The 15,453-nt window shown below is 38.7% G+C and overlaps 1 protein-coding gene across 4 annotated transcripts in view; it reads right to left on the bottom strand.

The window, feature by feature from the left end:
- The window catches only part of NPEPPS (aminopeptidase puromycin sensitive), a 100,937-nt gene extending 86,629 nt beyond the window's left edge, over positions 1–14,308 (bottom strand). The window contains exons 1-2 of one of the 4 annotated variants that reach the window (XM_074224120.1): positions 13,944–14,308; positions 5,416–5,500 (exon numbers count right to left, since the gene is read on the bottom strand). In XM_074224120.1, the coding sequence (XP_074080221.1) occupies positions 5,416–5,500; positions 13,944–14,213 (355 nt within the window). In that variant the 5' untranslated portion in view covers positions 14,214–14,308. Of the gene's footprint in view, positions 1–2,634; positions 2,772–5,415; positions 5,506–8,974; positions 9,442–13,219; positions 13,531–13,943 lie in introns of those variants that run through there. The other 3 variants (XM_074224123.1, XM_074224122.1, XM_074224124.1) reach the window with 3 other exon arrangements.
- Between the last annotated feature and the right edge of the window lie 1,145 nt (positions 14,309–15,453).

Raw genomic sequence — 15,453 nt, 5'->3', positions numbered from 1 at the left:
ATATTTTGCATATGAGTCCAAGAAGGATCAAAATACTCAGTCTGAAGATGAGGAAGCACAAGCTCCTGCATCTAAAGACTCCAAGAAAAACAGAAATGGGGCTCAGGCTATGACAGAGCTCAAAAAAGACTTTGAAAATCAAATGAGGGAGTTAGAAGGAAAAACTGGGAAAAGAAAGGAGAGAGATGCAGGAAAAACATGAAAATGAAGTCAGCAGCTTAGTCAAGGAAATCCAAAAAAAATGCTAAAGAAAATAGCATGCTAAAAACCAGCTTAGGTCAAATAGATAAAATAGTTCAAAAAGTTATTGAGGAGAAGAATGCTTTAAAAAGCAAAATTGCCCAGATGGAAAAAAGAGATAACAAAACTCTCTGAGGAGAACAAATCCTTCAGACAAAGAATAGAATTCAGGGACATTGATGAATTTACCAGAAATCAGGAATCAATACTTCAAAAGAAATAAAAAATTAGATTTCAACTCAGGTACTCCTGATTCCAGGGCTGGTGCTCTATCCACTGCACCACCTAGCCACCCCATTTCTGGGTTTTTTTTTTAAAGTATCTAATCATTCTACAAAATTCTTTAAGGGTAAAAATTCATGTAATGGCTTAAAAAAATTGGGGGGATTCTAAGCAACTAACAGTGATTTTGCCAAGTATATACTTAAATTGAATCAGTGGAGGAGTGGAACCCAGATCTTCTTGGCTTCAAGGTAAACAAGTAAACAGTTTTTTTTAAATGCAGAACTCAAAAAATAGAATACACATTTAGAATTATCAGAAAGGAAAAACAAAGGAATGAATGGATAAATCTAGAATCTTTATGAGATGTGAGGGAATGACGGCAAAAATAACAATGTTCTCTACTTTTAAATTAATTTAATTATAAATTCCCTATTGTCTTTAAACTTCAACTCAAATACCCCCCACTCTCCAACATAAGATTTTTTATGATTCCCTTAGCTTCCAGTGCCATCCTATTCTCCAATTTACCTAAGGTTTATTTTGTATGTATTAAAACAAACCCTTTTTGTACATACTTTCATGTTTACCTATTATAGAATGTAAGTTCCCTAGGGACAAAGACTTAATTCAATATCTTTTAAATGAATTAGCCACTAAAGCATGGGACTAAATATTTAAATTCAAGCCTTTAGAATGAAATGTAAAAATACATATTCGGTTTTTAAAGCTACTTCGTTAACATCCTAGGACAACTAAATCCTGTCCCAGTGTTTGACAGAGTAGACAGTTAAATTAATGTTAGCTCATTGATGTATACAATTCAATTGGCTACAATGATATTCAATGTTAAATAAAACAATCTAAAATGCAATCTAATTTTAAAAACTGACTTGGGGTATTGAACTTATTAAACCAGATCATTTGAAAATTAGAAATATCTGATTCCTCAATTTAGCCAAACACATTTGGTGGTTTTTTGCCTACTAACCCTACTTATTCAAATTAATGCAACATAAAATGGACTTTATGCTTATATATACCATTTCCTGCAACTGCAAACTTAAAAGTTAAAATTCATCAAGGTTCATTCTGTTATAGTACCAATGAACAAAAACTATCAAATAATAGTTTAAGCTAGATTTAGGGGCAGCTAGGTAGCAAAGTGGATAGAGTACTGGCCCTGCAGTCAGGAGGAACTGAGTTCAAATGCAGCCTCAAGACACTTAATAATTGCCTTAGCTCTGTGTGACCTTGGCCAAATCACCTAATACCATTGCCTTAAATAAATAAAATTTAAATTGTGAGCCATGTCACTGGTATTTTGATATCCTTTTCACTATGTAGTTTCCTAATACAAGGCCCTCAATACAAATTTCTATTATACCATACAGCAACACAAATAACTTAGTTTAAATTCCATACTATGTATGACCTTGGGCAAGTCATTTAACACCATTGCCTTGCCAAAAAAAAATTCCATACTAATGGATATTCACCTAATTAGCCATAAGCCTTGACCATCACTGAAATTGTTTGGCATATCTAAGCTCAGAATCGGAACTATCTTTCAAATCCTTCCCCTTTCTAGGTAGTTTTTCAAAGTGCCTTATAAAAATTCACATCCTTGTAAGGTTATTTTTAGCTAGGATATTGTTTTTAAATGATATACTAAAGCTAAAAGCTAATTTTTGTTCACAATTGTCAATCCAAAACTAATATAATATTATTCTAGTCATATATAAATGTTCTTAACAAGTCATCCCCCATTTCTATAATGTTATAAGTAATGCCAAGAAACTGAGTTTATCAGAATATTAACTCAAAAAGTCCAATCTAGCCAAGATGGGTCAAGCAGTAGCTGGGATAAGTTTTAAGAGTTTTATTTCAAAATCTCTGTCTATTTGGCAATATTCCAGATTTTCACACATTCTCATTCTCTCTCATGCTCTCTCTCATACACACACCTTCAAAAATAAATCTGTTAAAACACATTTCCCATGTGATTTCACTGAATATGAAATCTCTGTATGAAAATGTTCTTATACAAATAATTTTACAAACAAAATTCTCATATTGTAAACAGAAGAAAAAAAATAGTACAGACTGAAACGATCATTTTCTAGGTTATGTCCAAGCCATCTATTAAGGATAAATTAAAAGGCTCTTTACCTGTCAGGACCTGAGTGAGTTCAGGCACTCAGGAGTTTCGTATTTCTCTTGCGGGAGCTGATGACAATACTAATCCCTGCACTGTGTAGGGAGGTGCATTCCTTGCACTGGTTTAAGTGCTAGTGATTTCACCAACCCTTGAAGTGCAGAACAGTAAAAAAACAGTTTTCAGCCGTTTTTCTTACTGATTTGTTCATTTAAAATATTACAAAGTTAAGATCTCAAATAGGTTTTTAAAATAAACTATTTCTATTTAAAGACCAGTGTCTTAGTTTAAAAAGACACAGGCCAAGAGGTTTTCCTGGATTACTACAGCATCTGGTGCACAAGAGCCCTTTTTCCACTAATGAAACTTATAAGGAAGATTAAATATATAATGGCTCCATGCCTTGAAATTATCATTTTCGTTGTAATGCACCAAAAATTAGTCCTGCCTGTAGTAAATGAATCAGCTTTTTTAAAAAGTTAAAATCTGCTGTAAGAAACTATTTTAGATAGTACAAAACTGATGCTTCTTCCATTTCCTACAAAACTTTCATATTTCATTAATATCTCATATCTGGACATCTAATACATTTAATATTTAGTATTAAGAATCTTAGGAGACAAATTTAGCAAGTTTACTATCAGTTTATGGATCAACATTAAATAATCGTGACCACCAGGATACAAGGGCAGGTATACTGCAACACCTGGAAACTGTTTAATCTAATCTTACTAATTACTAAGAATAATAGCAAGATATGTGTAGTTACTAAGTAATATTAATAGACTAAAGTAAAAAATCACTCTTTTATTCAATTTCTTACACACATACCACAAAATAAGAAGCTAGTATAACCTGCTATATCCAATATTTCAAAGCCTGAGTAAAGTGAAATACTAAGGAGGTTTTAAAATCTAGTTTAGAGGTCCTCTCCCCTTTTTGAAAAACATTTGATTATTAGGAGTTACTGGGGGCAGGGGCCAGGCAATATACCCTTGCATAGTTTGGAGGTAAATGAGGACTTGGAATTTTCTAAGAACATTAATGCTTTGTCTGTATTTTTCTCACAGCCTTCTTTACTTCCTTACAACAGTTTTCATTTCTCGCCACCCCCTTAAAACACCCACCACTGCTTTCTTGGACTAGAGATCGTTATCAAGTTGGGCACCAACTTTGAATGTATGCACATTCAAAACTTGGAAGCCCTCTGACTTCTTTCTGGACATATTCAGAACAATTTTCAAAGAACAGTAGACTAGATAAAAATCAAACACAAGCTGAAAACAATGCCAACTACGGGAGTATTCACTGGTACTGTTTCATTACTTTTCCCTCACATCTACCTGAGATTGGGAACCACTAGAAATTTCTTTGGTATCCTTCCAATTAATTTAAGTGTATTTTCAGTTCAAAGTAAGGAAGAAAGTTTGCCTTAGTATGGCTTGCTAAGATGTTTCCATTTTTTTTTTCAGTTAGAAAAATTAAATAATCACTCCTTGATTTAACAAGCCATTCCAAACAAAGCTGGAAGTTATTCAAATCCATTTAAAAGAACTGCTTCCTCTAAACCTTAAACCACAGCAGTTTGATCCCATTGGCAATCAAATTTAACACAAGTACTTTGTAGTGTTAATATGAACATCTGCCATTTACATTTTGCTTCTTTCCTATGGGCCAAAGATTTAAAAATAATCATTAAATAGATACTCTTGGGTGTTGAATTGTATTTACACACTTTCCTGAGCAAGGTGAGATGGAAGAGAGCAAAGAATATATACTGCAAATAAATTAAAAACTCAAATCTCTAATTGTTATGTTATATCCAATTTTCATAGTGGCTTATCAGGAGGTAGCAAAGACAAAGATTAAGTGGTAAGATAGGATGCCATGAAAAGCAGCAAGTTACGGCTTTGGCTTTAGTTAAGACTCACAAGATGTGGGTGAAGTACTTTCCTACTTACTATACCTAGGTGACCTTGGGCAAAACACTTACCCTGTCTGGTCTGCCTCATTTGTAAATGTGAGACTTGACATCCCAATTTTCTTCAAGCTCTAAATATATGATCCTAAGTCAGAAGTTTAAAGTAATTTTGCTAAAATTGTCAATGCTATTAGGGAAGTTTATGCCAATAATGATTTTTTACATAGCCTTAAAGATTAAAGATTCAGGCCTCAGATGTTTTGTTAATACAATCCATTTCTAAATTACAAGATTTAATAGGACCTCTTCCAATCATTTAAAATATGTGAATATACAGGTTTTTTACTCAATGGATTACATTTCTTTTAAACAGATCCCTCTAATTAAAATACCTTTCAAACATTACCATATCACCATGCAAACTTTGCTTTTCTGTTCTATAAGATTCAAAATATTAGTTTAAAGCTACAGTTCAAGAGTAAAACTAAGAAAACTATATATGAACTAGAACAAGTAATTCTTATAAATTCCTGTATTGTATATTTTATGTTCAAAGCCCTTCAGGACTTTTAAAAGCTTAATATGAGTGGTATCAGAATAGTTTCCATTTTGTACCTGTGAGAACTAAAATCCAAGTTCAATTATTTGCCCAGGGCCACAATAGAATTCAACATAAGAAGCAGGTTTAGTACTGTTCTGTTTCCATAATCCTATATTTTATTTATTAATCTCAGATCATAGCATGTCATTAAAATGTCTAACATTCCACATCTGAGGAATTCTTATGCAGAACCACAAAAAAAATTCTTAAACAACAAACATTTCTATAGCATTACCTTTCTGTAAAAAAGTCAAAACAGAAAATAGTTCTTACCTTCATCTCCTTCTGGTGCATAGGAAGCTGTAATAATGTCAATGTCAGCACAATTCATCACAATTTGATTGGTAGCCTGCCTCACCTAGGAAATAAAAAACAACAATGTCATGAATCCTCTTGATTTTTCAAAGATTTTTGCTCATTCAATTTAACTGAATACCATCACTAATACTTGTTTATCCCAAGACTTCATTTAATATCTGAAAAAATAAGCATAAATCTTTAAAATATTTTAAAACTATTAAAGGTTACAATAACATTTAAAAGTTCTCTAGAATTAGTATAGCACCCAAAAAAAAGCCAAATTAATAAAGCACTCCTACCCCAAATCTTGATTACACACAAATTTATTTTACAGTACTAAATGAATTTTAATGAAATGGTATAAAGACCTGAATGGTATTGAACAGGAATAATGAAGTCCTAAATGAAATTGCAATAAACATATAAAATCAAGCAACGATTTCTAAACAACACTGGTCACTTATTACACATATATGAAATTTACAGCATGACAACTCAATCTATATAAAGCTTTAAAAGTCTTTTTTATATATCTCATTACATTTAAACCTCACAATTACACTGTCATATATGCTACTTTTTAAGTTCCTTACTAATAGATGAGCAAATTCAGCCTTAAAACATTTTTAAATTTCTTGCCTAATGTTATATAGCTAGTGAATATCCAAGTAGACATTGAATTCAGTTCTTCCTCAATCCAAGTCCAAAACTCTACCTACTATACCATGATGTTTCTGATAGGAAGACAATTATATATCACTAAAAACCAGAAGACAAAGTTGTTACATTTTAAAAGTGATTAATTTTTAGTCAATAATACCTGAATCAAATCATTAAAGTATAGTGTTAAACCTTAACTAAGTTTTCTTGTTTCAATACCAATGCTTTATTCAGCAACAAATATTTTTAAAAAGGCAATGTGTGTTTCATAATTTCTTTTAGAAAAATATCCTCAAATAATATTAAGTCAGTCAATTAAATCACAAATGACTATTTAGTCTACAATAATATTTGGACTAAGAAGTCTCACTATTCAGATTACCAGCTATTACACACTGGACTGATACTTTGAAAGAAGCCCATGTAAATGAAGCAGTGACTAGACCATTCTCTGAACAGGCTTAGTGATCTGCTGAGTTTGAAGTTTATGCTAATAGAACAATTACAGTAGCTCAGTTTCGTGTTTTTCCCCTTATCTAGGCAACCACATTTTCATTCTGTCAACATCTAGTATAGACTTAATGGTAGTCAAGCAGTTAATCTACCAGCTTGAAAATAGTACTTACTCTCCTGTTTTAAAATGGAGATGCCAAATTACATTTAGCATATCTTACCACTGCTATAATTATGGAGTAAAGTATATGTACATCTTAGAAATGGATAGTCTACAACTTCAAGTTGGATATACATTTCTAATATATTTAGGAGAAACCCACTTGTTCATACTGACAAATTAAACTGTTCACTAAGCAGTTACTATTTTTTCAAGAATATTTGTCAGTCCTAGAAAGGGTGGTAAGGAAGTAACAAAAATATTTTATGAATACAACTTCACTCAAAGTTCAAAATTCACTATCATTATGAAATCTATTAGAAGCTCATTAATCTTTAAGAGCTAAGGAGACTTTATAGCAAACACTAATAAGATTCCAATCATAAAAATACTGTTCTGAGCATCACTCATCATTTTATAATTATAAACACTTCTTATACAAGATTAGAAAACATATACACTGGAGTACTTTTAGTCTACTGAAAGATAACTCATGGAAGTTATTTTTTTTTAAAAACTAACAGGTACAGATTAACCTTGGTTAGGGATATTTGGATTTTTTAAAACTGATTAAAGAAGTAAATGAATTAGGAAAAATAAGTTTCTTCTGAATTAGGCCCTTTGATTCTGAATTAGACCCTTTGATTATGGAAGTAACCTTGCGTTGAGTATGAGATTCAGCTTCCCCATTCATCCTAAAGGCAAGGCAGTCTTAATCTATCACCACCTGAATTGAGTCCAGAAATTAGGAACTGGAACACAAGATTGTGGCAGAACACAGTACACTATACATGGTATTCAGTCATTCTGTCAAAAGAAAATGAAGTTTTCCTGGTTTTTTTGCAAATAAAAGTTTTTTTTCTCTTAAAAAAAAAGGTTTCTGGGCAACTAAGTGGCATAGTGGATAAAGCACCAGACCTGGAGTCAGGAGTACCTGGGTTCAAATCCGGTCTCAGACACTTAATAATTACCTAGCCGTGTGGCCTTGGGCAAGCCACTTTAACCCCATTTGCCTTGCAAAAAAAAAAAAGGTTACTTTTAAAAAAATATTTATTTATTCATTCTTATTTTGTACAAATGATTTTTTATAATTACTAAAATATAGACCTGCATGAGCGATAAAGGGGAGAGAAAAAAAATTTAAATTTAAATTTAAAATAATAATAATAATAACAATAATAATAATAATAGTAGTAGTAGGTATGGCCAGGTGGTACAGTGGACAGAGCATTGGCCCTGGACCAGGAGCACCTGAGCCCAAATCTGGCCCCAGATACCCAACAATCACCCAGCTGTGTGACCCCGTGCAAGACACCCCAACCCCATTGCCCTACAAAAACCAAAAAAAAAAAAAATGGTTTCAAAAGAAAAATATCCATGGAACCTATGAACTAGGTACTATTAAAACAATATTTGCATGAGGTTATAAGAATCATCAAGCATGATTACAAAGCTATATAAAACCAACCTACTCCAACTTGGTATTTTCCAAGCACTGATTTAATAATACAAATGAGATCATTAATGAATTCTCTTAGCAGCAAATGCATATTAGTTGTACTGTTTTACCATCAAATGAACAGATAGTTCAAAAGAATTTATTTCTGCCTTAAGGTGTCATCTTGCTTCAAGAACCAAGGTCCCTAACTTCAGTTTCTAGATTTAAAGTAAATTATTATATGTTAAAATTAGCAACAAAATGTTTTGGTAACAGTAACAAACTCATTTTCAACTTTCTCATTTTATTCCTCTAAAAAAAACGGAATGTTCATATAGCCCTTCTGTGTTTCATGCCAAGGGTTTTAGTCTACCAGAATGAATTTCAAATGAACTGAACACTCAGTAATGCTAAGGAGACAGCTTGACCCTTGGTAACAATTTCACAAAGGAGATTTCTTATGCCTAGAAAGACTGCAATCTGAAGCAGTTTATATTTTTCTAAGTTGTTTTATTTTGTTTTATTCTGGGTTTTTTTTTCCAGTTTTTGCAAGGCAATGGGGCTAAGTGGCTTGCCTAAGGCCACACAGCTAAGTAATTATTAAGTGTCTGAGACCGGATTTGAACCCAGGTACTCCTGACTCCAGGGCCGGTGCTTTATCCACTGAACCACCTAGCTGCCCCCGAGTGACTTTTTACCAAAATCATTTAGAACTATACAAGGTATTTGCAATAGGGTAAACCAAGAATCTTTACTAAAGCCCAGAATTGTCAATAGGAGAAATTGCCAATTGTGACAATTTCTAAATGCAAGTCATTCACCTTGGAATCAGGAGGACGGGAGTTCAAATCAGCTTCAGACCCAACACTAACTGGCTGTGTAACCATGGGCAAGTCACTTAACCCTGATTGCCCCTCATCCAGGTCCATCTCTCCAGTCTTCCTGATTCCTATCTGGCCACTGGGCCCAGATGGCTCTGGAGGAGAAAGTGAGGCAGGATGACATCCCCCCTTCCCACTCAAATCCAATTTATGTGCTTGTCATATCACTTCCCTGATGTCATGATCTTCTTTCAGAAAGATGGACAAAGCAAGTCATTTTAAGCCTGACTCACTCACATTAACCAGATACTTGAGTTTCATTATGTGTATATAAAATTTATAATACTACAAGGCAGTGGTGAAATTTCACGGCAACTATAAGATAATTTGTGACCATAAATATGGACCAAGTTTTTTCTAACACCAAAACAGATTAACGGGAGGCAGTTAAAGTGGTGCAGTGGATGAAGCACCGGCCCTGGAGTCAGGAGTACCTGGGTTCAAATCCGGTCTCAGACACTTAATCATTACCTAGCCGTGTGGCCTTGGGTAAGCCACTTAACCCCGTTTGCCTTGCAAAAAAAAACACCTAAAAAAAACAGATTAACAAAAAACAGATTATGCAAATAATTGTTCAAACTCAAAGCTTAAGGTACAAAAACTGGATTTTAGTATCAATAATAATTCAGAAGACTCCCATCCCTCTCAGGCTTAGCTAAAATAGATTAATACTGAGGTCAAAGGACTAGTTCTACAATAAGTATAAACATAGTAATATAACTCAGATATCAGAAAAACTCTTTTGAGTGTTAAGATAAACAGACACTAATTCACAGAAACTGCAGACCACCACTGAAAACTAGGAAGCAAGCAAAAAAAATCACCTAAAATGCATGTACAAGGCATGGCTAGGTGGCATAGTGGATAAAGCACTGGCCTTGGAGTCAGGAGTATCTGGGTTCAAGTCCTACCTCAGACACTTAATATCTAGCTGTGTGGTCTTGGGCAAGCCCCTTAACCCCATTTGCCTTGCAAAAACCTAAAAATAAAATAAAAAAAATAAAATGCATGTACATACTTTAAAAACCCAAGTACTTCAGCCACAGAAGATATCCCAATTTCTCCTTCAGAGTCTCTTTACTCATTTTAGTTCTAATACTATTATATCACTATTCTGTATCCGAGGTCCCAGCCCACAGGTGGTTGGAAGTCAGAAATTAGAAGATGCCTCTTCCTTAGGCAGGAGCACATAGAAGAACATTAACAAGTGAAGATGAAAAAGGAAATGAAAGAAAGATAATTTAAAAAAAAAAAAGGCTATGAAAACGATATCTGACAAGAATCATTTACTCTAGGAACAGATAGCTTTAAACACTCCTCAATAGTCTGAGCCAATGATAGACCCCTGGGAAAAACACAGAATTTCTAATCAAAGGACCTGAATTTCATTACTAACTCTGCCACTAGCTAGCTGTGTGGCTTTGTGGAAAGTTCCCTTGATGGGCATCAGTTTACTCATGTATAAAATATTAAAGTCAGATTAAATAATCTCTGAGATCCTTTTCTTTCTTTCTTTCTTTTTTTTGCAACGCAATGGGGTTAAGGGGCTTGCCCAAGGTAATGATTAAGTGTCTGAGACCGGATTTGAACCCAGGCACTCCTGACTCCAGGGACAGTGCTCTATCCACTGTGGCACCTAGCTGCCCCTTAAGATCCTTTTCTTATGATACTATGATGGCATCTGAGGAAATAATGTGAAAGAATCACAACACAGCACAGTAAATTGATATTTACAATCACCTTGACTTATAAAGGTTATATTTCATAAATTTTAATGTGATACGAGGTATGAAATACTTGACTTCCTTCCCTAACAATGCCAACTAAAGGAGAGTATTACTGCATAATAACAGTTTATAGTACTCTAGACCTCCTCCAAACAACATATTCAGAGGAAAAACTAGTGGGAAAAAAAAGTACTAAAGTAAGTATATATGAGAACAAAATCCATTGAACATTCTCAAAACAGTTATTAATCTGAAAAATGACAGTTCAATTTCAGCTATTTCCCACCCCCAAATCCCAAAAGGCAGGGAATCATAGAATATCAAAATGGTTGCTCATGGAATATAAAAATGTTTGGAAGAACCACCACACCACAAGGATCTGACAATAATCATTCAGGTGCCAAGGGTTCTTCTTTTCAGTCAAAATAACTATTATAATTTTAACTACTCTCTCCATAATAATATAATTATTTACTGGCATATCCTGATCCCTGATCTTGAAGATTTAGGTTAATTTTACCAGTCAGCATTACAAACTTATAACCAGGACATATAGCCACATTTACCAATTTGTAAACTATTTTAATTTTACTACTTGAGACACCTATCAAATGCATTTGCTTCAAAAAACCAGTAAGAAAGAAAAAAATATGGCCTTTTCCCTAGAAATAAGGAAGTTTTCAAATCCTAAGTCACATAACACTACTTTTACTTAAAGGGGGGGAAAAAAAGGCCTGCACATGGACTAATTTCTTCACCTCCCCCCACAGGTCCACACCCAAAACAAAGTTAAAAATCCACTAAGCTTCTAATATGTAACCTATATAAATACTCCAGGCTTATCAGAAGATTTTGCAATTAAGGCACTTAAACAGTTTGCATACTTTTCTATGTTTTGTGCCAGTGGAGTAAATTCAATCCATATGCATTGCAATCTAGGTTGTTAAATATACTCATTTTGTTAAGTCTCAAAGGTCAATAATAAAAGGAAGCTACTTGTTTTGTTCATATGATCATTAACAAATTTGAGGGGCAGCTAGGTGGCGCAGTGGATAGAGCACAGGTCCTGGAGTCAAGAGGACCTGAGTTCAAATTTGAACTCAGGCTCTAAGAATAATTGCCTAGCTGTGACCTCAGAGAAATCAATCTTTAGGGTTTTTTTTTTTTGGCAAGGCAATGGGGTTAAGTGGCTTGCCCCAGGCCACACAGCTAGGTAATTATTGTCTGAGGCGGGATTTGAACTCAGGTACTCCTGACTCCAGGGCTCCTGCTCTATACACTGGCCAAGTTGATCTTAACCCCACTGCCTTAAATAAATAAAAAATTTTTTGAAAAAATTTTGCTACATACTCTTATGTCTACATACTATGTCCATCTTTAACAACTACAGTGTTCTATTATACATATAGAAATATTTGATATGTATAATATATATTTATTATGCATTGCAATATTATATATATATAAAGAAATTGTATGTTTTATCTATACATCTAGTATTTTAATAGTAACAAAATAGGCTTTCATGTAATGGTCATCTCTTTTGAAGAGCAAGAGCATTTAAAAAAAGAAAACTGCATTTGCTCTTTTTCATACCTTGATTAAACTATAATGAATAAATTTGAAACTGACTTTGCCTGTATATTTTCTAATTCTCTATGTACTTCTCATAAATCTGTCATTTAAAGAGCAAAAAATTAAGATTTTTAAGCATTACTCTTTTTCTCATGATACAAATTCATTCATCACTAGGTCAATCTTCCTGCAGGTGCCAAGTCACAAGACAGAAAAATGTTTACAAACCCTCCTACCTACCCCCTGTTAATTCATATGAAACAGCAGAAAAAAAAATCACTCTGCTCAAACCAAAAGTAGACTTAAAGTACCAAATCCTAAATTTAAACCAAGATCTTCTCATTCTGCATTCATTTATATAAATGGAAAAATTTTAAGTCACCTTATTTTCACAATGCTAAATTCTGCCTTTTGACGCAGTAGCACATCAAAAATATTCCCTCTGCTTAACGACCATTTTGGAAGAATTTCCACCCTGTTTATCTTGCCCTTTTGGCTGTCATAGAAATCTGCCAAGTTCACTGAATGAGCTAACAAACATTCCAAGACCAGTTTACAATCTCTCTAATTTCACTGATAAATCCTTTCCTCTAGAATGGAGGCCTACTGACTTTTTCTCGTATCTCCGGTTGCAGTAAAGAAAAAGGAAAAAAAAACCTAAAAGCATTTTAGGTCTATTAAATGCAATACTGCTAGTTTTCTTCGGAAATAGCACGTGTTTTTAAAGAATATGACTGACCCAAGTCTGACTGAACCCTTCATATGTCAAAATTCCATTTCACTCATAAACTCAAACTAATATAAATGGTACTCTTATAGTCTTGAAATCCAGCAAATATTTGAAATAATGCAATCGCTGCAAAAAAAAAAAGTATGCCTTTACATCTAAGGAACCGAATATTTTCACCAATGGTCTCCTAACTGTTCTTCTGGGGGGGGGAGGCACTGGCTTGGTGACACTCTCCCTTTGGCAGTGAATCCACCTGCTTCACAGGCCCCTAAGTAGGGGTGGGGAGACTCGAGAAAAGAAGAGGTTGTGCCCCGCAGCTTCGAATGTGGGGGGGAGAGGGGAACAAAGTCACTGCTGCACTGTCACTAGGGGGAGGATCGTCTTCCCGGCCTCAGAACAAGGGCGGGCAGAATGTGCCAACAAGCCGGGCTGAGATTGCCCTTGTCCCGGCTCCCCCGCCTGTAATCTCCCTGGCCCCGGCCCCGGCCCCGGCCTGGCCCCGGGGGCCCGGACAAGTGACAGGCTGCAGGGAGCACAGGCGCCCCTCCGACCACCCCTCTTCCTCCCCAGTCGCCCCCTCCACAATAATGCAGCCAGGCCCGGAAGGGGCGGAGTGGGGGGACCCACACAGGTGCGCTCCGAGGAGCTCCCCGGGCCTCGCCCCCTCCCCCCGCACACAAGGGGAGGCCGGGCCGGGCCGGGCCGGGCCCGCCGCCGGGGCCGCCCCGGGCCTCCCAGCCCGGCGGGGCGGGGCGCGGCCCCCACCCCACCCCCACCCGGGGACGCGGCCTAACTGCCCGGGGTCCCCGCCCCCGCCCACGCACGCCCCCCGGCCCCGCGCGCGGGGCCCGGGCCCGACCCCGGGGCTCGGGGCTACCTGGGCGGCGGCCTCCAGCTTGCCCTCGAAGGTGAAGTCCAGTAGGTCGGGCTTGAGGCACAGGCTGTAGTTGATCGGGCAGACGTCGGCCGGCAGCCGTTCGAAGGGCCTCTTCTCCGGCATCGCGGCGGCGGGGCCCGGGCGGTGGAGGCGGCGGAGCAGGAGGACGAGGGGGGCGGGCGGCGGAGGGCCGAGGCGGCGCGGGCGGCGGCTACGGGGCAGGCGGCGAGCTAGGGAGAGGGGGGCGGCGGCGGCGGCGGCCAGCCACATCCACAGAGCGCGGGCTATCGCCTGAGGAGGCCGACTGAGGCCGGGGGGAGGGGGGAGGCCCAGCCCGAGCGAGTGCGAGGGGCCGAAGGAGGGAGCGAGCGAGCGAGCGGGCGGCACACGGGGGAGGGGGAGGGGAGGGGGTGGAGGGAGGGAAAGGGAGGTGGAGGCGGCGGGCGGCATGCGTGCGCGGCCCCGCAGCCGGGCGCGCCCCCACCGCGGCGTGCACGGCCCGGGCCGCGATGCGCCGGGGGGGGGGGGGGGGGCCGAGGGGCCCCGGGGGAGGCGCTGCACCTGTCGGGCGGGGGCGCGGACCCGGGCGGCCCGGGCAGGCCGGTGCTACGGGGGGGGGGGGGGGGGGGGGGAAGCCCCGGGTTTCGGTTTGGTTTTTTCCACCTCTGCGCCGAGGTCCGGCCGAGACTCCGGGCCCGGCCCCGGAGAGATTCGGGCAGGAAAATCCCCTCTCGGCCTCATCCACCTCTTGGAATCTCGAGGGGATGCAAAACTGGGAGGAAAATTCTGTCCTGGCCCCGGCTCGTGACGTGCCAGCCCGGGGCAAACCCGAGGAAGCGACGTGGAACCTTCTTTACGACCGGGGGGGGGGGGGGGGGGGCGGGGGAGGGGTCTCCATCCCGCACTGAATTTCCCCATTTCTGCCGGCCCTCCTGGTTTAAAAGGCCCCCCTTCCGAGCCTCCGGGCCCCGCTGCTGCAGCCTGGGACGCCGCGGCAGGCCCAAGAGCTAGCATTCTCCTGGAAGTGGACCGGGCATTACAGATGCCTGTGCCCAGCCCAGACCCGAGGAAACAGGGTCGGAGAGTTGGCTACGGGACTTGACCGGTCACAGAGATCCACATCCATTATTAGAAACACCAGAATATTTAAAAAAATGGAGGGAGATTAGCATGGGGGGGGGTGTGGATAGGTTTTCTGGAGAAGAGACAGTACTTCGGCTGAGCTGTGAGCAAAGTCTGGCGGAGGAGGTGCAAACCACTTCTGGGCATGTGCAAACCCACAGACATGGCAGGGAGGGCGGGCGGAGAGGGTAACAGGTAGACCAGTTTGGCTGGAAAATAGAATGCAGTTAAAGATAGGAATGTGTAGCGAGTATGGAAAGGGAGGTCAGTGCTCAAGTCTGAAGAGTAAGGTCCTGAAAAGCCAAACAGAGAAAAAAAGAATTCCCCTGGAGCTTCTTGGGCAGGAGTGACGTGGTCAGAGCTGTGTTGGAGGACTATTCATTTGGCT

Source organism: Macrotis lagotis, chromosome 2 (assembly GCF_037893015.1).
Source record: "Macrotis lagotis isolate mMagLag1 chromosome 2, bilby.v1.9.chrom.fasta, whole genome shotgun sequence".
In the NCBI taxonomy this organism is placed as follows: Eukaryota; Metazoa; Chordata; class Mammalia; order Peramelemorphia; family Peramelidae; genus Macrotis; species Macrotis lagotis.
Note: the sequence above shows the minus strand (reverse complement) of the source record. Positions and strands in the feature narration are given on the sequence as shown.